Source organism: Xenopus laevis, chromosome 9_10L (assembly GCF_017654675.1).
Source record: "Xenopus laevis strain J_2021 chromosome 9_10L, Xenopus_laevis_v10.1, whole genome shotgun sequence".
Classification (NCBI taxonomy): Eukaryota; Metazoa; Chordata; class Amphibia; order Anura; family Pipidae; genus Xenopus; species Xenopus laevis.
The window spans coordinates 96,599,194-96,623,476 of NC_054387.1; the positions used below are offsets into that span (position 1 = coordinate 96,599,194).

The window sequence follows — 24,283 nt, forward strand, 5'->3', positions numbered from 1 at the left end:
CAGAAGTTGAGAAATGAATCAGTAAGTAGATAACCAATGTCCAGTTTCATCCTTTTACCCTTCATCCTTATTTTCAATTTTTTTTTTAAATTGAGTTGAAGTTAGTCTACATGTATTTGAAACAATAGTAGTCACTTAATCACAGAATACCTGTGTTTTATATTGGTTGCTTTGTGGCTTGTGGAGGAAAGGATAAAAAGAACCTTTGGATGTTATTCTCATTTTGGGATTCTGCATAACATCAATAAGCTATGTGTTTGTATGTGCCAAGACTGCTTCCATATTTGCATATTATTCACACAATAGGGGGAGGCATAGGATAATATTACAGGAGGAATGTTGAGATTTATCGACCATGGAAACAGTTCTAATAAGAATATTCACCACCTAAAACCTGCCGAGTTCATTTGCAAGTCAATAGCAGAAGTTTGTTGAACATTTGAATATGATTATTGCCTTCCTGACATTCAAGGGTTTTTTTTGGAGGAAAACTAGGTTTTTTTACGATTCCAATTTGATTCGAATTCGATTTTTTGGGTCGGGATTATTCGATCGAATATTAGACATTCAATTTTTTTCTTAAATAACCGCCCATTTGAGAAAAAAAAAAATCACGTCAGTTCGATATTTGACTTTTGATAAATCTGCCAAATAAAGTTTACATTATTTTCTAGTAGACTTAAGGTATGAAGCATGATCCATTATCTGGAAAATCCCAGGTTCTGAGCATTCTGGATAACATGTCCCATACCTGTATAAGAGATTAGGGAGCTGATTTATTTCTGCTAATTTGCATCCGTAGACCAAAATATCAAAATATTCAATATATATATATATATATATATATATATATATATATATATATATATATATATATATATATATATATATATATATATATATATATATATATATAAACTGCTGGAAGCCGGCACAAAGAAAGCGTGCACCCACAGGTGGTGTTTTAGGTGTTTTATTCAGCAAAGATACTGCTAATGTTTCAGCTAGCACTCGAGCCTTTTTCAAAAAGTTTGCTAGCCGAAACGTTAGCAGATCTTTGCTGAATAAAACACCATTTTTTCCTGCATAAGACCTGTGAGTGCATGCTTTCTTTTGGACTATTACTTAAATATTCGCAGATTGCACCCAGGCACATTTTTCCACATTGATGAGATGTGCCGGCTTCCAGCAGTTTTATATATATATATATATATATATATATATATATATATATATATATATATATATATATATACAGTATATATATATATATATATATATATATATATTAAACATACATTTTTCTAAGCGCCTATAAAGCCTACAAATGATGTGTGTTTTGTAGATTGGATTGCTGTTTCTGCACTGCAATTCCTTGTTATGTGATTACCCTACTGCCATGCTGCTTCAGGGGTTTCTGGCACTATGTGATGTTTTTTCTCTAGTGTTTTCTCAGCAGGCACTTCTAGAGATCATTGAGGCTTTGAATGCTATTTTGGTGTTTCCACAATTTTGAGCTGCTTGTGTCTCTTCTAGTAGTGTGGAATAACCTTTTTGGTACATCCTTAGGTATGTCTTGTTGCATTCTGGTGATTTTAGTCTCTAAGAATATACAGTACTCATTTACATTCTTCCCTATAATTACGTATTCCCATTAAATTTAGAGCAATATTTATCAATCCCATTTCTTTTTCTATGTCTATAGTAAATTTATCCCGATCAGTTGCACTTAAATCATACTTTACTTTCATTTTACCTTAGAATCCACCCCAACCCCTTTTTTATTTTTGTTTCTGTAATTGCCCACATGTAAACTGCTTTTGAAAGGAATTTGCAGTGGTTAAAGGAAAACTATACCCCCCAAACAATGTAGGTCTCTATAAAAAGATATCGCATAAAACAGCTCATATGTAAAACCCTGCTTCATGTAAATAAACCATTTTCATAATAATATACTTTTCTAGTAGTATGTGCCATTGGGTAATCATAAATAGAAAATTGCCATTTTAAAAAATAAGGGCCGCCCCCTGGGATCTACGATTCACTGTGCACACACACGTTCCAACAAACCATACTTGTTAGGTCACATGAGCCAATTAACAGACAGAGTTCTGTCTTTTGCTTCAACACTTCTTCCTGTTACAGTTAAAGTTGTAGTATTTCTGGTCAAGTGATCTCTGAGACAGCACACAGACCATCACAAAATGGTGGCTCAAGGCAAGAGATGTAAAATGGCAAGATTTACTTAAATATATAGACCAGTTTGGTAAGATTCTTTAATATGCCACTTAATATGATGTAAACTATCTATTGCTTAAGTATTCATTTTGGGGGTATAGTTTTCCTTTAAGGTTATTGCCCGCTTGTAATGAGTAATAAAAGGGAGAGATTGTGTTTCGCCAGTTATGTGGGTCTATGTAACATTCTACAACGCGATGGTGCTTTTTGGAAATATAGCACTTTTCATTGTATTTAGAAATCACTATCTGGAGTTGTTTAAGGGGAATATCCAGATTTCACTAGATAGTTTCATATGTTACATAATTATGTCCCTTTAAATCATAGCTATAAGTTTGCATTGCTGCATTGGATATCTGTTACATTTTTTGACTGATTTTACAAATATTGAAAACTGTAGCTTGAAAGACCTTCAGTTTTCTATGTACTATAAGTTATTGGATACATCTATTCACCATAGGAACAATATACTGTACACCTTGCATCGTTCTTCAGAATTAAAGGATGAATTGAGAAACACTAAATACACAGGAGTCCTTAGGGATAGGTTAAAGCAGTTACATTATGTTATTTGCACCTGTTGGGCAAAAATATTATCTCCAATGATGGGGGCTAATAGAGCCCGTACTCTGGATGGGGGTTACTCGTTTTTTTTAAAAAAAAATTGCCTCCCACCAGCCTTGGGTCACCCGCACCGGGAGGGAGCTCCCAGTAGGAGCAGCCATTTTGGGGCACATGTATGTATGTATAACTTTATTTGTAAAGTGCTGTTAAGGAGCCACAACTCCTGTACAGTGCATAAAAGTACAATATATATAAAAGTATACATGAGGAGACAAATCACATAATAAATATATACAGAATCATAGGACAAGAGCTTCAGTGCTATGTGGTAAGAGACATAGTGGGAAGGAGCTCCCTGCCCTGTAGAGCTTACAGTCTAAGTGGATGGGAAGCTAACATACAGGTACAAATTGGAGATAAAAAAGTGCACAAGGTAAGGTATAGTCAGTAGGGACAGGACTAGGCTAATGTTCTAGTGCTCCAAAAGGTAGGCTCTTCGTTTTTTTCTTGAAGAGATTAAGAGAGTATTGCTTATGGAGGAATTCAGGGATGTGATTCCAGAGGTAAGGAGCAGCAAGATAGAAGGGTTTAAGACGATAGGTGGCAGTGGATGTGGATGGTGTGAAGAGAAGGTGGCTCTAAGAAGAGCGAAGAAGACGACCAGGAGCGTATAGTGAGACAAGAGAAGAAATGTAGTAAGGAGCAGAGGAGTGAAGGGGTTTGAATGTTAGTAGAAGGGTTTTATATGCTATCCTTTGCTTAACAGGCAGCCATGCAAAGGATTTTAGTTGGAGTTGAGCAGGTTCCCTTTTAGGAGAGAGCAGAAGGATCCTGGTAGCAGAGTTTAAGATTGATTGGAGGGGAGAAAGATGAGAGTCAGGAAGACATGTTAGGAGGAGATTGCAATAGTCTAAACGGGATTAGATAAGGGCATGCCTCCAGCTCTCCTGCCTGGTCCTGCTTCAGTCCAGTCTGGCACTTGTTTGAGAGATCGTCAAACGAGCAGATCTCTCAGTGTATGCCCACTGCAAGTCCAGTAGATTACTACCAAATACTACTACTATATTTGTATTACATTTATTTACCTCTCAGACTATTTGGGTGTTTGAAATGTTTTCTTCTATAATTTAGATTAATTACTATTTTTACTTTCTCTTTTGTTGCATTTCTTACAGATTTAGTATTCCAGCTCTGTCTTTCACATGATATGATGCCCAATTCCTTTTGATTTTGTACTTGCCAGTTTAATTAACCATGTTATATTATCTCTGCTACATTTGAATTTCCAAATATTATTTGCGTCAAAATATGTGTATGTGTAATAAATGACAGTATTTTGTATTAAAAAGGTTTATATTGAGTATATATATATATATAACGCTCCAAAGGAATCCGCACTCACAGGTCTTAGAACAGTTAAAAATATTTATTAGAACAGATGACTGACGTTTCGGCCTCTCCGAGGCCTTTCTCAAAGGAGAGGCCGAAACGTCAGTCATCTGTTCTAATAAATATTTTTAACTGTTCTAAGACCTGTGAGTGCGGATTCCTTTGGAGCGTTGTGGACAGAATTATTGTCTCTGCACCCAGGCATACTAAGATCGTTTTCGTGAGTGCCGACATTATGGTGGAATATATATATATATATATATATAAACTTTATTTTGTATGTTCACTGATTTAATATTTGCTTGTACAAATGTTTCACTTTATGTCTTTCATTTGGGTTTTTGAAATTCAAGCTAAAACTAGGAAATGTCACGCCATGAAGGTTAAGCTTCCCCAAACAAATATACAGTAGAATCATTATATGGAAAATGGAACTCCGGCTCCCGTGGAGAGTGTGATTTTTTTTTTGTATGAATCTGGCAGGCTTTGCTCACATTTCTTCATTGATTTGGCAAGGTGCCAGTCATTAAATGTTAATATAACAATTTTAATGGGAGACTGGTCAGTAAACACAGAAAACTGCTGCGGGCATTATAGCTGCACTAGATTAACTAGTGTGTTTATCCATGACAGCCCTGTGTGTGTTTAGCAAGAAACGAATATAGAGACAAAAAATCTCACTATGTACACATATTTTTAAGCCTGAGACGGCGCTCGCTATGCTGCCCTCCGCTGTCCTCCATGTTTACTTTTATATTGTCGGAGGGGGATCTGGGTAGCGCGGAGAACACAATTGACATAGCGGACAGTGAGAACTGAAAAACACAGTAGTATAAAATAAATTGACCTTTTATTCAAAGGCAGGGGCCTTTTGCCAATGAGGTGAGTTGAGCCCCACTAGGTACCAGGGGCGGGAAAAAATGTAAGGTAATTCAGCTCTTCTAGAGCAGAGAGCACAGTTAGAGTCTCTGTGCTAGCATCCTGGCACTCTCAGCCGCCCTCATGGACCCCCCGGACCACCTTTGGCACAAAAAGGTAAGCGCATGGGGGGTGGTGCGGCAGCAACTGCTGCTGACTCAGGCGGCAGGGGGGGGGGTCAGGATCGCCCCAAACCAAAGGGTTGCTCACTCTTCTAATAGTTATAACTAATTATCTATAACCTCTCCATAAAGCCAGTGGCACCTGCATTTGCTTTGTTATGCTTACCAAATCCTTAAATAAAAATGTATAAATGTTTGCCACCCTGCTTGCTTATTTTAGGTATAAACACTTGTGCATACCAAGAAGCCTTATTGAATTACAGGGCTACCTTCATGCTATCTTGCCCATATGGAAGCCTATCCTAGCATAGTGTTGCAGTATCAACCTTTGCAGGCTATAAGAAAATTTAGGGCCTGATTTATGAACCCTTGTATATCCAGCAAATGATTGTATGATCCCTGACACTCAGGAGTTAATAAACCATTAGAGAGGGCAAATCACGGCTCTTGTCAGCTTACTATGGTTCCTTGGCTGCTGTGCTGCACACCTTCTGACTTCTTTGAAAGGGATTGTTACACAATAGGAGAGCTAAGCACGGTGAAAATGAATCATGTGGCCAGCAAGCCAAGAAAATAATTGGAGTCTAGAGACATCTACAACTGCAAACTTAGAGGAGCAATAGCTAAACAATTTCACTTAAAGGAGAACTAAAGCGTAACTAAAGAAGTAGCTAGAAATGTTGTACATTATGTTTTGGGCTTCTATACCAGCCCAAGGCAACCACAGCCCTTTAGCAGTAAAGATCTGTGTCTCCAAAGATGCCCCAGTAGCTCCTCATCTTCTTTTCTGCTGATTCACTGCACATGCTCTGTGCTGCTGTCACTTACTGAGCTTAGGGACCCACTCACAATATACAGTACCCATAGAATAGAAATGTCACAATATAAGGCTGATTAGTAAATAATACAGATAATTACTACATGGCAGCACAGAAACCAGTGCAATTTGCATCAGAATTTAATAATCAGCCTTGTAGCATCAGCTTATATTACAGGACAACCCCTAAGCTTGACTTCTCAACAGCTGCTCAGAGCCCACTGAGCATGTGAGTGTCAAAGACACTTTCCAAGATGGTGACCCCCTGTGACAAGTTTAAAGTCCTGAATCATTGCTGCTATTGAGAAGCTGATACTTTAGGCTGGTGTAATAAGTTTAGTAAAATATGGCATTTTTAGCCATGTTCATATTTATTGTATAGTTTTCCATTAAACACATTTTTATATTTTGCTTAGATGAATGCTCATATACAAATGGTTCTGTGTAGGGTTTTAAGTCACTGCAGGAAATGGAAATATGTTGTTTAATCTTGTTTGTATTACACTTTGTTGCTGCTACTTACCAGAAAGACCATCCATAATCCCAGGAATGTGGTCTCCAGTCTTCTGGCCCCAAACTTACAGTTACTTGGAGCACTTGGGTATACATCATGTGAGCCACCATTCCCAGAAGACCTTAGAAGAACAGATAAACATTTCATTAAATAACTGTTAGGATTCTTTCGTTTCTGAAAAAATAATGAAGATATCGGAAATTTTATATACGATCAAGTCTGTGGTGTTGTTGTATGTCAACTCCAAGTCATCTATACCAGCAAATGTCAGTTTAGCAACAGGTAGGGCATATACAGACATATTTACAGGGACGGAAATTATGTAGTAGGCAGAAGAGGCAGCTGTCGAGGGCGCAACAATTGGGGGGTGCTGGACAGGTTCCTCTTCTCCCTACCCCTGGACTGGACTCATCTGCCATTTGGCTTGCATGCTCCTCGACCACTCATACGTGACGAGTGAAGGGGGTCGAGCTGACCAACTGGGTTGCCTAGGGTGCCCGGCTGACTCTGCATATTTAGATGCTAAAATGCATTATTAAAGCAAAGCACTTTAGTTATTCTTGCTTCTAGTGCCTTAAAGGGATGGTTCACCTTTTGGATAACTTTTGTCACAGAACATGTGACAGGAGGGAGGGGGTTAGAGCTAAGTAGTCGTAGAACAGGCAGGAGTCAATAATCAGCGCAGTAAGAATCAGGACCCTCCACACTGCATGGAAGGATAGCTAGGCTGACCTTATAGGGAACTGAAGCCTGTCTGTGCTTGTGTGACTGCAGGGCTGTGATTGGCTGTCCCCCTCCTACTGTGCTTCTGGCAGGGACCATTAGAACACACCTACACCTCATCTAAAAAATAGACAGTGACTATAGCAGATCTATAGGGAGCATAAATAAAGGGGGCATATTTGAAGATATTCATTTTTATCCCCAATTAAAAATAGAACTAGATATTATTCATTATTGCCTACACAACTATGTTTTTTGTTTTTTTTTACATATCCTATATCTATATGTCTCCTTGCTGTATAAAAAAAATTAAAAACACCACACATTCTGGCTCCTTGTACTCTAGTAAAAGAAATGATTACTGATGTGCAAATGTTGCATTGATATTTGCATTTTTGACCATATCCTTATTAATATTTTGGCCTGAATAGCTGTTGCATTAAAAGTGCTCAATTACTATGCACGTGCACAAATTAAATTATACTCATTGGTGTCCAGTACAATAGGGCTTCTAGGTCCAGTGTCATTATGGGGTTGTCTTTGCGTCCTTGTATTAGATGCTTTAGCAAAGTGCCACATGCCCATGCTTAATGGACTATTCACCGGCTAGTAGAATTGCACACATGTTGGGTATCTTGAAGACTCAAAGATACAATGGAGTCTACCATCATGGCACACCGTGTTTAGTTGTGTTCAGGTATGCTAATCTGCAGCACTTGATTGTGCCATCTGTTCAGATTATGAGTTAATTGTTCCCTGCCATTAATTCTTATCTCACACTCCTTTTTAAAGGGATTCTGTCATGATTTTTATGGTATTGTTTTTATTTCTAAATTACACTGTTTACACTGCAAATAATTCACTTTACCATGTAAAATTGCATTTCTGAACCAGCAAGTGTATTTTTTAAAATTTATAATATTGCTGTGTAGGCAGCCATCTCAGGTAATTTTGCCTGGTCATGTGCTTTCAGAAAGAGCCAGCACTAGGATGGAACTGCTTTCTGGCAGGCTGTTGTTTCTCCAACTCAATGTAACTGAATTTGTCTCAGTGGGACCTGGATTTTACTATTGGGTGCTGTTCTTAGATCTACCATTGAGCTTGTATCAGGGAGCTGTTATCTGGTTACAGTACCTTCCCTACCTACCTTCTGACTGGGGGCAGCAGGGAAACTGACAATATGTCTAGCCCCATGTCAGATTTCAAAATTAAATATAAATTAAAAAAATCTGTTTGCTCTTTTGAGAAATGGATTCAGTGCAGAATTCTGCTGGAGCAGTACTATTAACTGATGTGTTTTGGAAAAAAAACTTGTTTTCCCATGCCAGTATCCCATTAAAGAACCAGTAACAACAAAAAATGAAATTGTTTTCAAGTAATAAAAAAATAATGCAGTGTTGCCCTGCACTGGTAAAACTGCTGTGTTTGCTTCAGAAACACTACTATTGTTCATATAAATAAGCTGCTGTGTAGCAATGGGGGCAGCCATTCAAATGAGAAAAGGCTCAGGTTACACAGCAGATAAGCTCTGTAGAACAAAATGTTATCTGTTATCCACTATTTAACCTGTGCCATATAGACTTTTTTTTCAATTTCTGTCATTGCTACCCAACAGCTTGTTTATATGAACTATAGTAGTGTTACAGGGCCACAGTACATTGCTACTCAACAGCTTGTTTATATGAACTATAGTAGTGTTACAGGGCCACAGTACATGATATTTTCATTATTTTAAAACACTTTAATTTTTTGGTCTTACTGTTCCTTTCAGGCTGCAGCCCATGGGCATGACTACAGAGGAAGCAGACCCTGTGGCTGCAGGGGGGCCCAGGTGGTTTAGAGGGGCCCATAAAGCCCTAACTAATGAGCAATTTCAACATATATTGGTAAAACTGGAAAACCTCTGGATATGTTGGGGCCCTAAAATGATCTTGCTTTGGAGCCCAGTAACATTATGCCACTGCACCAGTCATGAGATAATTGTGTGGATTTTACCTTTCACAAGTCTCATTCCCTTATTTGGCTACAGCTATAGGGGTAGTTTTTCTTGCAGCATTTAAAACATCCCTTGGGTCGTAGACTTATACAAATGATAATAATATATGTCCTCTTGCACACACAAAGCCAACTAGAAGAAATATATACTGTAGCATACACATTTCCCTGAAAATGTATTTTGTATTGTAACTTAATTAGCTCTTGTTTTAATTACCCACAAAGTTAATGTCTTCAGTACATTGACCTTGTTTGATGTACCAATTCACATTCACTTCACTTCGTGTAATGGATTTTGTGTTATAACTAAAGCAGCTCTGCGCTGGCTTAATACAAATATGTTTTATATATTGTTCTTGGCAAGCACACGGCAAATATATTCGCTCACCTAATGATGCTTAAAATGGTTAATGTATTTGGTTTAAAAGACACAATAGTCGTCAAAGGTTTTCCTGTAAAATGGCCTTGAAAAAGAAAATTGAAGTGCATTATCAATCTCAGTAGTAAATGGAAATATTGCGCCGGTGTCTGATCATTTATTCTGTGGCCTTGCCATTTCTGCATCAATCTAGCTTCAAATGAACTCACAGAACATTTATTTCTGAAAATAAAAGTTAAAATAAAAAGTTACCCACACCCCCTTTTATTTATCTCTGAAAAGGTTGAAAAGTACTATTCCACTGTTCCAAAACATGCTAGTAACATGCATGCCACTTGCATGAAATTAGTGTACACATCAATAAGTAATTAAAATAAATATTTAGTGGAGGCCTATTTATTAAAGGTTGAATTTTATTGGTTTTTGACACCACAACTAAACTCACTTTCTCTAAAATCACAAATGTCATTTATTAATAGATCTGAATTAAAAAACTGAAAAAAACTCTGACCAAAACGAAGAAAATACGAATATCTCTAAAACCACTAAAAATTCGATAATTCCTAGAGAAATAATTCCGAAAACAGTCCAATTGAATCAGCGCAGCTCCTATGGACTTCTATAGGACTTTGATAACTTCTAGCTGGCAAAGTTTTGTGTTAGAGGTTTTTGTGTTTTTGACACTTAGGGGCATATTTATCAAGGGTCGAATTTCGAATGGAAAAAACTTCAATATTCGAAATTCAAAAAGACCAACTGAAATTAAGTCAAAGTTTTTTTTTTTGGTCGAATAGGTCTGTTTTTGATCGAATAGGTCCGTATTCGAATCATATGAATCGAAGGAATAGCGCAATCGAATTTGATTTGAAGTTTTCCCAAAAAAACTTTTTTCAAAGTCCACCAATTGACTCCAAATAGGTTCTAGGAGGTCCCCCATAGGCTAAAACAGCAATTCGGCAGGTTTTAGATGGCAAATGGTCAAACTTTTAAAGAGACAGTACATTATAAATTTCAATATTCAAATTTTTTTCAAATTCAAATCTAGTTTAGACTATTCCCAAGTCGAAGTACACAAAAAATAGCTTGATATTCGAATTTCGAAATCTTTAAGGGCAGATTTATCAAGAGTCGAATTTCGAGTTTATGGGAGCTTCTAAAAACTCCCATAAACTCCAATAAACTCGAAATTCGAAAAAAACAACCAATTAAAACTTATTAAAATTTTTTTAATTTTTTAAATTCGGGTGATTAGGCCCGCAAACTAAAAATCAAAATTTTTTTTATTTTCAAATGTCCACCAAAAACTTCAAACTGATTCTAGGAGGTCCCCCATAGGCTCAGCAATTTTTAGATGGCGAATAGTCGAATTTGAACAGTACATGATGAAGTTCAAATATAAACTTTGATTTTTTTTTAAACTCGAATTGAATTTGGACTATTGCCCTAGTAGAATTACACTAAAATAAACTCGAAATTCGAATCTGCCCCTTAATGAATCTAGAATTTTTGGAGCTTTTTTAAAAAAATAGGAAAACCGCAAATTTTTTGAGATCTGTGGAAAAAAAAATCTAAATTCAATTGTTAGTAAATGGGCCCCTTAGAGTTTCTTGTAGCTTTGTGTTGCTGGTGTGTGCTCTACCATTTGCTGTGGGCTGGTTGACACGTGAGTGAGAACATACAAGGTTACCTGTAAGAATGATGAAACAGTTATTTAAATAAAATGTCATATAGCTAATTTATTAAAAGTCCTGGATGCAAGAGTATTACAGGCACAAAATCACACCCTTAAAGAGGTTGTTGCCTTTTAAATTCATTTTAGTATGATGTACAGAATGATATTCTGAGACAATGCTCAGTGGGTAATCATGTTGTGTTTGCTGTTTTTTCATTATTTAGCTTTTTATTCAGTAGCTCTCTAGTTTGCAATTTCAGCCATCTGGTTGCTAGGGTCCAAATTACCCTAGCAACCATAAATTGATTTAATTAACAAACAGGACCATGAATAGGAGAGGTCCTGCATAGTAAGATGAGTAATAAAAGGTAGCAATAACAATACATTTATAGCCTTACAGAGCATTTGTTTTTTTAGATGGGGTCAGTGATCCCCACTAAAAAGCTGGAAAGAGTCAGAAGAAAAAGGTAAATAATTCAAAATGTATAAGAAAAAAAATGAAGGCTAGTTGAAAAGTTGCTTAGAATGACTAAAAGTTACCCTGAAAGTGAACCACACAATTGCACCCTTAATGCTCAGTTACAGAGGCAAGATATAAGAGTTCTTGAGTCCAAGTGCTTTACTGTATCTCTGCAAGTATTACTGGACACGTTAGGGTAATGGAGGTTTTGTCATGATGATCACAAGGGGCTCCCACTGGATATTACTAAGCTTTACCCCTGTTACACTATAGGGAGTTAAATTAAGTTTATTATTTTTTATACATACCTCCCAACATTTGAAAATCAGAAAGAGGGACAAAAAGTTCTGCCACGTGTAGAGCGGCAACATTGTTTGACCACACCCATTTTGTGACCACAGCCCCTAAATACCATGTCCAAATTTTGGCAGAAAGTTTGAACACATTTCTGGGGGTTTATGGGTCATGTTTTAAATGTTATTACAGTTTTGCTAATAAAGGTGAATTGGCCTTAAAGCTGCAAATCACCATTCTCCCAAGAGACTTGCTTATCTTAAATTGTTATAATTGTATCTGTGATTATCTCGAATTGTTACAAATGTATCTAAGTGCGGGAGCTGAGTATTCTGGGCTCTCTGCCAAAAAGCCTTGTTTAATTAAGTTTTAGAAACACGGTATCTTTTTCTGGCATTAGCGCAGGAGAACAAACAGATACTCGGGACATTTCAGTAACAATCTAGGACTGCGGGCTGAGCTGTCGAAATCGGGACTGTCCTGTAAAAACAGTTGGGAGGTATGTTAATATTTATTATTTAAATAACATCGGGTTCTATGCTTGTATGAAAATGAAATAGTCAGTGAAAGATACAGCTGCCAATTGTTATATGTGTATGATCAACCGTGCTAAAAGTATGGGAATCATTAACTAACTGGGTCTGGGTAGGACAAGCGTCTATGAAACAAGTCAAATGAGGAAAAAATACAGTATTATCTGTGAGAAATCCTTAACAAGACACAAGCAAAAGAATTTCTATTTGAAGCTGAGATCCTTCTATGTCCCTGCAGTGATAATATGCCTAAGGTGCTTGTTAAATATATTCCTTGCTATTTGTACTTTGCACAAAAAAATGGTCTCTAGGGACTAAAATTAGCTCTGTGTTGTATATTACACTGTGAATAGGTTCTGGCAGGAGTCTGAGTAGCTGCAATGGACGATGCCAGATTCCTTCATTTTCAATGGTAATATAAAACATGTCATTCAAACACAAATATACGGCTAAGTAATGTCAGAACTTAATTTTACCATAGCAACCCCATTATGCCTGTGGCCGCACACAGACTAGATCTTCACCCAGAAATGTTCAAATGTGCATTAATATAATGTACCCCAAGTGAGCAGTGACGGGGGGCTGCCATACATGTTACTAACTGCAGGCATGTGTGGCATCTGTCAATTTCTGCTGGTTGGGAAAACACCAGTTGTGACATTTACTGAGTATTTTTATATTTACTAATATTGTCTTTCAGGGGATGAGACCATTCCAATAAAATTCAGAAACACTGGGGATAATGAATTAATACTGGGCACAAACAGCATTTCTTTACTAATGAGTGCAAAATTGCTCTCATTATGGCACAAATTACAAACTATGTCTGCCTACTTACTGTGCAGGAGCCACTGGGAAGATCCTGGTTCTGTAACTTACATACCTGAAAGGCAAAGTGCATAGTGACCACTTCCTTTGATAGTTTGATATATTGTGTAGGAACTGCTTTCTCCTCCTCTTTGGACTTCCACTTCAGCAGAGATTGAAAGGTTGTTGGGGAGCCTGGGGCTTAGGGAAATGCCCCATGGGAGTTAGGCCCTTGGAGAAGTTGGGGAACAGGGCCCAGTGAATGATGTATGTAGACAGAGGTAGGTGAGCTCCTATTACAGTACCACTCTAGGAATGTAAGGTGTAGGGAGAAGTTCTGAACTCCAATGTAGGAATGGTATAGTAGAGATGTCTCTCCCTGATGATACTGCCTGCTTGTACAGGGGATCATAGTGGAAAGGGAAGCCAGTTAGAGGATTCCCTGATGGTTTTACAGAAGGCAATCCAGCTGTGCTAAATGGTGTCCCAGAGGTGAAATGAGAATCTACCCCAAGGGAGAGTCAGTGGGGCAGATTTACCAAAGGGTGAAGTCACTAACGCTGGCAAAGATTCGCCAGCGTTACTGTTTACTAACGGGCGCAGGCATCACTTCTCTATTGAAGGAGATAGACAATATCGGTGATTCGCACTCTATCGCCAGGAGAATTTTCGTTGCTTAGTAAATTCACCCCAGTGTGTTATATACTCTGTTATTAAATGTTCCTTGACCACTGTACTTTAGCCAAATGTAGTGTGTGAGCACTGTTTGTGACTGTATAACAATTGTTATTTTGATGAAGAACCCCTGGGGGTATATTTATCAACGCGTGAAGTTAGAGATCGCCACAGTCCTCTGAAATTCTGCCACTCTCCATTCATTTCTATGGAGTATTTATCAATGGGTGAAAAGTTCATCCTTTGATAAATACGCCTTTCAAAATCCCATAGAAATGAATGGAAAGTGACAGAATTTCACTCTAGAGGACTGTGGCGATCTCTAACTTCACGCGTTGATAAATATACCCCCTGGTGTCCAGAAATCCTGTTTTGAGTATCTGAGAGGTATAGTTCTGCAACACCTCTCCCTTCCTCCACACATGTATGAGGGCCCAGCTAAGATTGGGGGTCTCATGTAACTGATGCTCTACCACAAAGAGTGGGAATTAGTCCTGGGTGGAAACATACGGGTTACATAACTCATATTGAATAAGCTAACCTAATAAATAAGCTTCCAGCTACTTGTGGGTTTTATCATTTGATGACTGCGGCTACCTCTCGTTGTTGTCCTTCTACTTAGACTTTATTTAGGCTCCCAGTCTCAATACTTCTAATATTCAATACCATAACATCTTATAATCATATACTGAAATTGCCATACTTACACAGTGAGTTCACATTACCTGACAGAACAGTGAACACTGCAGCAAATGCATTGAGCTTCAGCCCATCCACAACATTATTTGACTGAAAGAATTCTAGGCACATGAGGCTAAATCCCACCACCAAGAGCACAATGAACAGTACTTCTGAAACCACAGAGAGCCAGAGAACACCTGTAAAACAGAACAAAAAGAAACATTTGTACTAGAGTGTGCATTTTTGCAAAGAAAGTACCATACATTGTACATTTCCATTACTTGTCTATGGGGATTTTATTTAAATGGGCATTAAGTGAAAACCTTGTTCAGCCAAAGGTAAAGTAATTTGTAATGTAAAATTAAAATGTTGTGCTTACTACTTAGTTCATTAGGTTGCTTCTTCTGGCAACTCCCATAAATAGAGCAAGGGCAGGATGGGACACCAAGAAAAAAATCTAGCGGGACTCTAACCCGATCCCTGTTTGCCCTCCAGTGTCAGTCCCCACTGCCCTCCCCTTATTGTGGCAAAAGTAAGTATACGGTGTGTATGGGGGGAGGGGCTGTTGGTGGGTAAGTAGGCGGGCAGCAGGGGCCCCAGAGGGGGAAATGGGGGCCTGTGAGATAGCAGCTCTGGTGGGCCTTGCACACCCTAGTATGACCCTGAGAGGGAACCTCTCATGATTACCTGAATGATGTGCTTTAACCACTGCAATTGTTATTGTTCTGAGTGTTATTTCACGTAATTTGGGTAGTACAGATCTCTCTTGAGCGACAAATCACATCCTGTGCTATTCTAATACCGTCACACATTTATCTACATATTAACATACAGTCAAATCCAAAAATTAAAGTGGACCTGTCACCCACACAAAAATATGTATAATAAAAGTCCTTTTCAAATGAAACATGAAATCCAATATCCAATTCATAGCTGTTGTAAGCTCATTTAAAAATCTCAGTTGTCAGTCAAATATTGTCTGCCCTCCTCTATGTCCTAGGCATAGAGGTGGGGCAGACAATTACTTTCACTTTCCATTCAGCACTTCCTAGATGTCACTGCTCTCCCCACATTCCGCCGTTCTATTCACTATTTAATTGTGTAGCCAGGGCATGGGGATGGACATTGGGTTCCCCATTCTGGTGCACAAACAAGATTCTGAGATGATGCAAGGCTCTTCTGACAGTGTCCACAAAATGGCGCCCTACCTGCTTGCTATCATTATGAATTTCCAGACTGAAGGAAAAAGGATTCAAATAATTTATATAGTGTAATTAAAGTTCATTTTGATTGACTAATGTGATACAATAGGATTTGGAATAATTTTTTTGGGTGACAGGTCCCCTTTAAGTACCTGGATTTAACATTATCCCACATGTTATGCATGGTCACACCAGCTTCAATGCATTCCTATGGGTTTTTACATTTTATTTTCCCAGATTTAATGTTACAATTTCTCCATTTTCCCTTTCAAATAGCTATTTTTAAAAAAAACCCAAAAAAACCCACTTACTTTTAAGAACCTCAGAAGGTCCTCAATCTTATATCTGGATACATGTGCCATTTAAAGTCTGCCAGGATTATGAAATGCTGATGTTCCTGTATAAACAATTGTGTAGTGTCTAACTTGTGAGGTTTCAAATGGTACAAATTATATCTAAATAAAGGTCTTGCCAGGATTTTATATCATCACCATGACACGTTATTATTCAGTTGGTTGGATGGTTATAGCCTAGTCCAGCTTGTAAATGCTCATATGTGAATGCAGGTTCTATGAGCAAAATATAAAAAGGACACAATTTGCCATTCTTTTTAACCCACTTGCAGTATTTCTTCCCAGAATTCCAATATCATTATGGGTATCTTCTAAACAGCATGTGTCCCGATTCACCAGAGTAGCATCTGTTTTGGTAAATCATGAGCAAACTGGAGCAAGTTTCAAACCCTGGTGCTATCATCACCTGCAAGCCAGGAGGTAGTTCCAGGATCCCAAAGTGGCATGTGTCAACAGCCTCAGCCAAAAAAATCAGGAGTATGTCACTCTCAAGCCAGAAATTATGCCAACCCATTACGCCAACCAGATTAGAATATTTTCAGTACTATTATGGCTAATAGGTTTAAAGTTTGAGTGCAACACAACATCATTTATGATGCATCATGCACAATTGCATCAGATGTAACTTCCCTTGCAATCATACGGCGATTGCATTTGGAAGTGTAATTTGCACTTGGTTAAGTAAATGACCCCTTTTGTGTACAACTTTGTAACTCTCTAAATTATACATGTACCAGAACTGGACATCCCATTGGTTTAAAGTGAGCAATTTAGAGATTATTGCAACCTTCAGGGGTGTGTTTTTACAAAACACATTTATACACTATCTGGATGACAGACAAATTAATAATCAGTTCCCATAAGAAAAAATAATAAGGAGGAAAAGAAATAACAAATCCCTAATCCCTTCCTTTGTTTTGCATCGCTATTTGATTAGTGACCCATAGAAAGCAGATTAATGCTGTTACCTGTCAGTGCTCTTTGGCAGTGCCTGTTTTTTTTGCTTCCCAAAACTTTAATAAATTTGACAGCCTTGCTAACACCATAGGGCTCATTTATGTCCACAAGTCAGTGCCTATTGGGGGTGCCCTAAGTAACACGGCTGCCAGCCTCCCCCGCACATGCGCAGCTGAGCATTCAAAATGAGCCTGACTGGGCTCATGCATTGACAACTGTGGGGAGGTAAACTAGGGGGTAAATGGGACAGAAAAGGGAAACCGCCTTCCAAGTGGGCAGTGTGAAGAGTACATTTTGATTCAAGTATCTTTAATGAAAGTGGTTTTATGTGCAGGAAAAATTGCAAATTACTCACTGTGCTTGTGGTTGTAAATGAGTCCTTATATTACTTGAACATTATTTTATTTAAAGATCAAGTCATTTTTTTTCCGATTCTTCAATTATGCTACATTTTTTACAATTGTAAATGTTTTTGCTGCAGTGAAGCTTTCCATGCAGATTAACAGTGCTTAAAGCAAAAACACATTAAAGATCACTTTGTTGAGCCCGAAATCTCTGCAAAACCACAGCGCATTTCATGCTTCATTAAGGCTTAATTATAGGCTAGATTCCCTCCAAGAGGACACCCTGCACATTATAGATCATTTCTAAACCAAATGTAGACATAGTAATATACATCTCCAAAATGTCAGATACTGAATTTATTAAACAAGAAAAAACAATATATTCTTTATTTTATAAAGAAATCAAATTTACTTTTGTAAAAAGCACCAAACCCAGAGAAGCCTTATGTCCCCTGTCTTACCTGCTGATGCTGCGTCCTCCACCTTGTACCAGATTTATTATTTAGTATGAGGTGCAGAAAACAGCACTAAGGGGCATGCTTTTACACTGCTTAGTGCTGTTTCAGTTTCTCTTATTGGACTTCTGTCTAAGTAAATGTCCTTTTATATATTTCTAGAATAGGGATTGAGGGCCATTGTGAAGTCCCCGTTGCTCAGTAAAGTCATTAAATTAAGACTGAATTCTTATTGTATATGATTTTACCACAGTATAATATGTATTTAACAGAGTGATGCGTATGGTGCCTCTCATGTTATCTGTTCTAACCAAAGCACAAGCAGTGTCTGCGTATAGAGTATTTTTCTAAATCGTCTCCAGCTTTCTGCTCCTAGACATTCATTTTCTACTTCTTACCATATCAAAGAATCCCCAGAGGATATACTGCCACAAAATGCTACACTGCTTCTTCATTTCAACTTAATATAAAAGAAATTTTAGGAGCTCAGACCTAGAAAAGTTATTTTAATTTCTAAGGAAAACCATAGCAATGTGCAATTAAATTGGGTGCCACAGAGGAACTGAGTAACGTGCAGACTGTGCCAGGTATAAAGTGTACAAGCTGCATTTTGGCCTAGAAAAGGATGGTTACACATGGTTCATTATTATCCCCTGTGTTGTGTATAATTTCCGGTTTAATTTTTATAGTGCCATCAAGAGACATTTACACTAGTGAATGATAGATTTAATTTAACCTAAGAAGGAACGAGTTTCAATTAATATTGCCTAACTTAAAAAAAAATGTTAGTAAGTGAGAGTAATAAATTGGTCAAGTACATTTGCGGTGATGTGTATTACTTAATTTATACCTTCTCTCACACACCAGGCTCAATATAGTGGAAAAAATGATCTTGTGCCTTCTGTCTCGGGCTTTATATTACTAATGGGAAAGATCTCCAGCGCTATGTACTATTCAGATGACAATTGGTCTCACAGCTCTACAAAAACATGAAACAAACCATTTAAAAAATTGCCCTGGCAAAAAAACTCAGTATAATAATAATAAAAGCAAAAACTCAAACATTTTCTTTTTTCATGAAAATAATTTGACCTACAGAGGAAAACTGCTTCTTGATGAAGAGTGTAGACTCAAATGTTTTGAAAGTACTTTATAGTAATAGATCAATAGCAAAAAGTGAGTGTTCTAGTTGTTCTTAACCACTAAAATCTTAGAATCTACGTCATCGGCATGAAAACTACAAAGTGCCAGGTAATGTAGATTTCCATTATCACTTATACTCAACTGAATTTGTGTAGTCTACTGATTCAAGAGAGGCTAGAATGCCTAGGTAATGAAATGCTTCCCCTGCTTTGATGAAGTTCACCTTTAAGTTAACTTTTTGTTTGTTATAGAATGGCTAATTCTAAGCAACTTTTTAAATAGCCTTCATTTTTTTTTTTTTTTAGGTTTTGAATTATTTGGCTTCTGATTTTTTTACAGATTTCTTGCGAGAGTCATTGACCCCATCTAAAAAACAAATACTCTGTAAGGCTACACATCTAGGGGCCCATTTATTAAACCTCAAATTTTTCTGGTTGAGATTTTAAAGGGGAAAACTTGAAGTTTTAGAGGGAAAAAAGATGTTTTATACACAAAACCTGCGAAAAATCCACAACCAAAAATATTCCATCTCAAACTTGTCAAAAGTCATGTAACATTCAATGACAGATGTCCCTGAAGATGTTTGTTGACATTATTATCCGCGCTGGTTTTTGTCTGACAATTCGATAAAGCATCAATTCTAAAAAGTTGTACGAAGAATTATTGATAACGGAGTTAGGTCAAGTTTGTTTTAATAAAAAAAATGAGATAAAATGGGTGTTTTAGGGGGTTATTTATCAAAGTCCAAATTTATCTCAATATTTTCTGAAAAAAACTCTGACCAAATCCACACGGGGTTTTTGGGCTTATTTAGCAATACACTTTCCCAAAAATTTTGTTTGCGGGAAAAAATCCAAAAAAAGTGAAAAATCTGATTTTCACAATTTTTTCAGATTTTTCATCTGATTATCACGATTTTCCCCCTGAAAACTAAGAATTTTATCCGAAAACTTTGGGGTATTAAAAAAAAAATCATCAAAAAAATCATTGGTACTTCTCCCATTGACTTATGTGCAGCCTCGACAGGTCTGAGATGTCGGATTTTCTGATTCCGACTTTTTCATCCTCGGGGTTTAATAAATTCTGATAAATGCGTGATTTTTTAAAAGTCCGATTTTATATAAAAAAAATCATGAATTTTCCATGATTTTTGCATTCTGAGTTTAATAAATAACCCCCTAAGTAAATAACCCAACAATTCTTATTGCTACTTTTTATTACTCATCTTTCTATTCAGACCCTCTACTATTCATATTCCAGTCTCTTATTCAAATCAGTGCATGGTTGCTAGGGTGATTTAGACTCTAGCATCTAAATTGCTGAAACTGCAAACTGGAGAGCTGCTGAATAAAACAGTAAATAACTCAAAAAAACACAAATAAAAAATTAAAACCAATGGCAAATTATCCCAGAATATCACTCTCTTCATCATACGTAAAGTTAATGTAAAGGTGAACAACGGCTTAATACATTGTTATAATTATTGAAAATGTTTTAGGTGGTAGTTCAAAAGTGTATATAGTATGGAGCTTCCTTCAGTAGGGTTGAGTGAATGTGAACTTGGTCATGCCCCCTAATGGAAGCCGGTATTTATGTCTTTAATTTAGTGAGAAAAAAACAAGAAAACAGGCATTTTACAAAAGAATGCTAGTGAGTAAAGCAGCACTACTGTCATTCTGAACATATATTAAAAAAATAGAAATAAAGAATTGCGTCAATGTAGATATCCCCAGAGCTTTGGCACCAAAGATAAAATGGTAATCTGTGGCCCCATGGTCCTAACACAAATTATCCACTGTCTGACAAAGTGGTAGATACAGGCCAATTAACACAGGAAGGGACAGGGGTGACAAGGAGCTATAATTAGTAATTAATAAGGTTTTGACAATAAAACGCCAATCCAACGCAATAAAACTCCTCTGCACTTGAGCCCCCCTCTGGTTGCGCTTGAGCCCCCCTCTGGTTGCGCTGTTGGCAGGTGCCTCTGTTACCTATACCTAATTTCAGTTGTATATATAACCTTTTCCTTCAATAGAAATCATCCAATACCTAAGAATAGGTATTTAATGTCCAACGTAACTAAACCCACAGGCTTGTCTAGACTCTTCAAAGAGATAGGGCCCGGCTATACCAGAGATTTAGCTGCATGTATGTAATCACATATCTTGCAACAATACATCTAATATTAAAATCTTATCTTTAAACGACATAAAAGGTTTGCTATATGACACAACATGTGTGCTAGACCTATTAGTCACCTTTTTGAATATCTTATGAGCTCTTACAGTAAACATATATGTGACAAAAGTTTTTATCACTAAGATATGGTGTTTTTCCCTCCCCCAAGAGTCTATTTAGTCTGGGACTTATATTTTTTGTCATGGCTGTGGGGCTTAATATATAAACACAAAATCAATTACTATAACCATCCATTAGGTCATTTACATCTGTTCTACGTACTATGTGATGCCTGTAGGGGTAATAAAATACAAACTGTTTTTACACTAATTTGACAGAAAGTAATAATTAACAAACACCATTTTACTATATGATTATGTATCAAGCAATAATATAAAGCACAATTATTTACTGTCTGTGACACAGGTGGAGTAATATAATCCTTTTAGCATGTTTATAATATATATTATTGTCATATTTGTCAATGTTCTTTTGCACTAGCCAATCTTTAGTTTAACATTTGTGATTATTTGTTGCATTTTAGATTAAAGATTAAAAAAACACCACAGTTGTATATAGAGAAACTGCTAAAATTAATATATTATTGAAAAGGGTAAAAGAAGAAGCATACAGTATTGGGCAAGTTTTAATCAAGGTATGTTTTATTACTCCATCAATATCGTTCAACTTTTGGCAAGTGCACACACTTAATATTTATAAATCTTCATTTTCATCAAAAAGCCAAACTTTTTGCCACTCTATTTTGTGTAACATCATATTTTTCATGATTGTGTGCCAAACACTTGTTCTTAATGGAACAACTCCGGAAAATATATATTCTCTAGGAACAGCAGACTATTCATTAATCATTTGGAAGAGGAACTAATGTTTGTAAACATCATGTTGCCCAACAGCAGCGGATTCTGATTTTTAGCAGCTTTGGGCTATAATAAATCATTAAAAATTCAAGTTATGGTTTTTCCTCTAAAAATCTTTTTTTTTAGCTCTTTCAAAACGTGACCATAAAAAAAAAACGAGGTTTAATAAATAGGCCCCTTAGACTCATTTACTACCTGTGAAACAATTTGCACCTAAGCTTTAATGCATAACAATGAGGCAGTTAGAGAACTACAGACACCAAAAGCAAACATTTGTTTTTTTGTTATAGGTTACTGCAGTAGTGTAAAATAGCAAATACTTAGGTAATGAGCCCCAGTGCCTTTCATTGCTTATGCCTCATCAGCAATACCAGAAGCAAAAAAAAAAAGATGTATTTAACATCCACCACAGTTTAATAGATTCTTTATCATATGACAGTTTCTCTTTGAGTACAGCACATTCTCTGTGCTCGGCTATTATTATTATTATTATAATACTGTAATGTTTAATGTTCTGCCAGTGGAAAAAAAAATCGAAGTAGTTGTTTTAACATACGCATTATCATTTTCTTACCATGCATGTGCAAGATTATGTATGCATGCTTTCTCCAAAGAAAGAGCCACATTTCATAAAACTGTCAACAATTCTATCAACTCAATGTTCTCTAAATGCTAATTATTAAGTGCAGAGAAATACAATGGCTTTTCTGCGTAAGGAAAAATGAGCTGGGAACCATCAACACCCTCATCAGTATTATTTTCTTTAAATAGCAAAAATTAATATATGTACAGAAATGCTTTATTTTATCTTGAGACGGCATGCAGTAAACGAGCTCTTTACACATAAAACTTAATATCCTATATAACATCTTTGTTGAACTGATGATTATTGCATGAATAGTGAATAAAGCACCATAAGATAAACTGTTAAACTGTTGAAACCATAATAGCTATAAAATTAGAAATGAGAATAGATACTTTACCATGCAAAAGAAGTAGCTGAATCTTTATGTTGCTAAAATTAATATCTTGCTTCCTGATTCCAAATCCTAACCATATCCTAACCATATCCTAACCACTTTGCCATTGGAAGACCCATTGAACATTTATCCCCATTAACCGCTCAGTATTCCAAGTCACTTTATTTTGCAAAAGCAGGAACCAGATAAAATCCCGGTCAAAATAAATAACGATGTAAACCTTCTTTATACGATCCCTCTGCCCTCTAACCTCATGCCTTGAATGTGTTTGTCTGATTGTCAGGTGAACCTAAAATTTTTCTACAAATGTTACCATTTGGTAGAGAGATTGCAATATTATCTTCAATAGTAACCAAGATGTTGATCTAAGGCACCACAAGAATACAGTAAATCACAGTTGCAGATCAGATTTGGCAGACTTTTTTGTAACTGATATATCGGCCAAGAAGGAGCAAAATCAGCCAATTTCAATATGTTGGCAATCATTATTGGCCATTAAATGGCCCTCCTTATAAATCATGGGTTTCTTTCTGTGTCAGTTTTTACCTCCTTGAGAGAACCTGCTTTTATTATAAGCGATATACTACTAGACAGCCATTGTTTTTGAACATTTCTATGAATATCTCATTGAGCTTGATGTTCCAGTCTAGAATAATTAAAAATGATAATAATAATGTCCTCAAGGAATCATCTTGTTTCGCCATAAGTACTGTAGGTTTCAGTCTCCCTCAGTATAGGTCCCAAAGTGTTACAAACATTTATCATAATAAAAGGCTCCCTTTAGTGGATTTTGGGCAATTTCAAGAAAAGTGCATTGGTTGAAAGGACTTGATTTTGGCATATATTGCATAATATTGTGTTTTTTAACACTGGGGATTTTTATTGAAGACATGTAGGGGCAGATGTATCAAGGGTCGAATATCGAGGGTTAATTAACCCTCGATATTCGACTGCCGAATTAAAATCCTTCAACTTCGAATATCGAGGGCAAAAGGATTTTGCGCAATTCGTT

General features: G+C 36.7%; 1 protein-coding gene across 1 annotated transcript in view; it reads right to left on the minus strand.

Annotated features, from left to right (window-relative positions):
- LOC108701879 (germ cell-specific gene 1-like protein) overlaps positions 1-24,283 on the minus strand; it is a 41,826-nt gene that overhangs the window by 4,813 nt on the left and 12,730 nt on the right. Inside the window, exons 3-4 of the mRNA XM_018236892.2 lie at positions 14,826-14,978; positions 6,572-6,683 (exon numbers count right to left, since the gene is read on the minus strand). Coding sequence (XP_018092381.1) covers positions 6,572-6,683; positions 14,826-14,978 — 265 coding nt within the window. The remainder of the gene's footprint in view (positions 1-6,571; positions 6,684-14,825; positions 14,979-24,283) is intronic.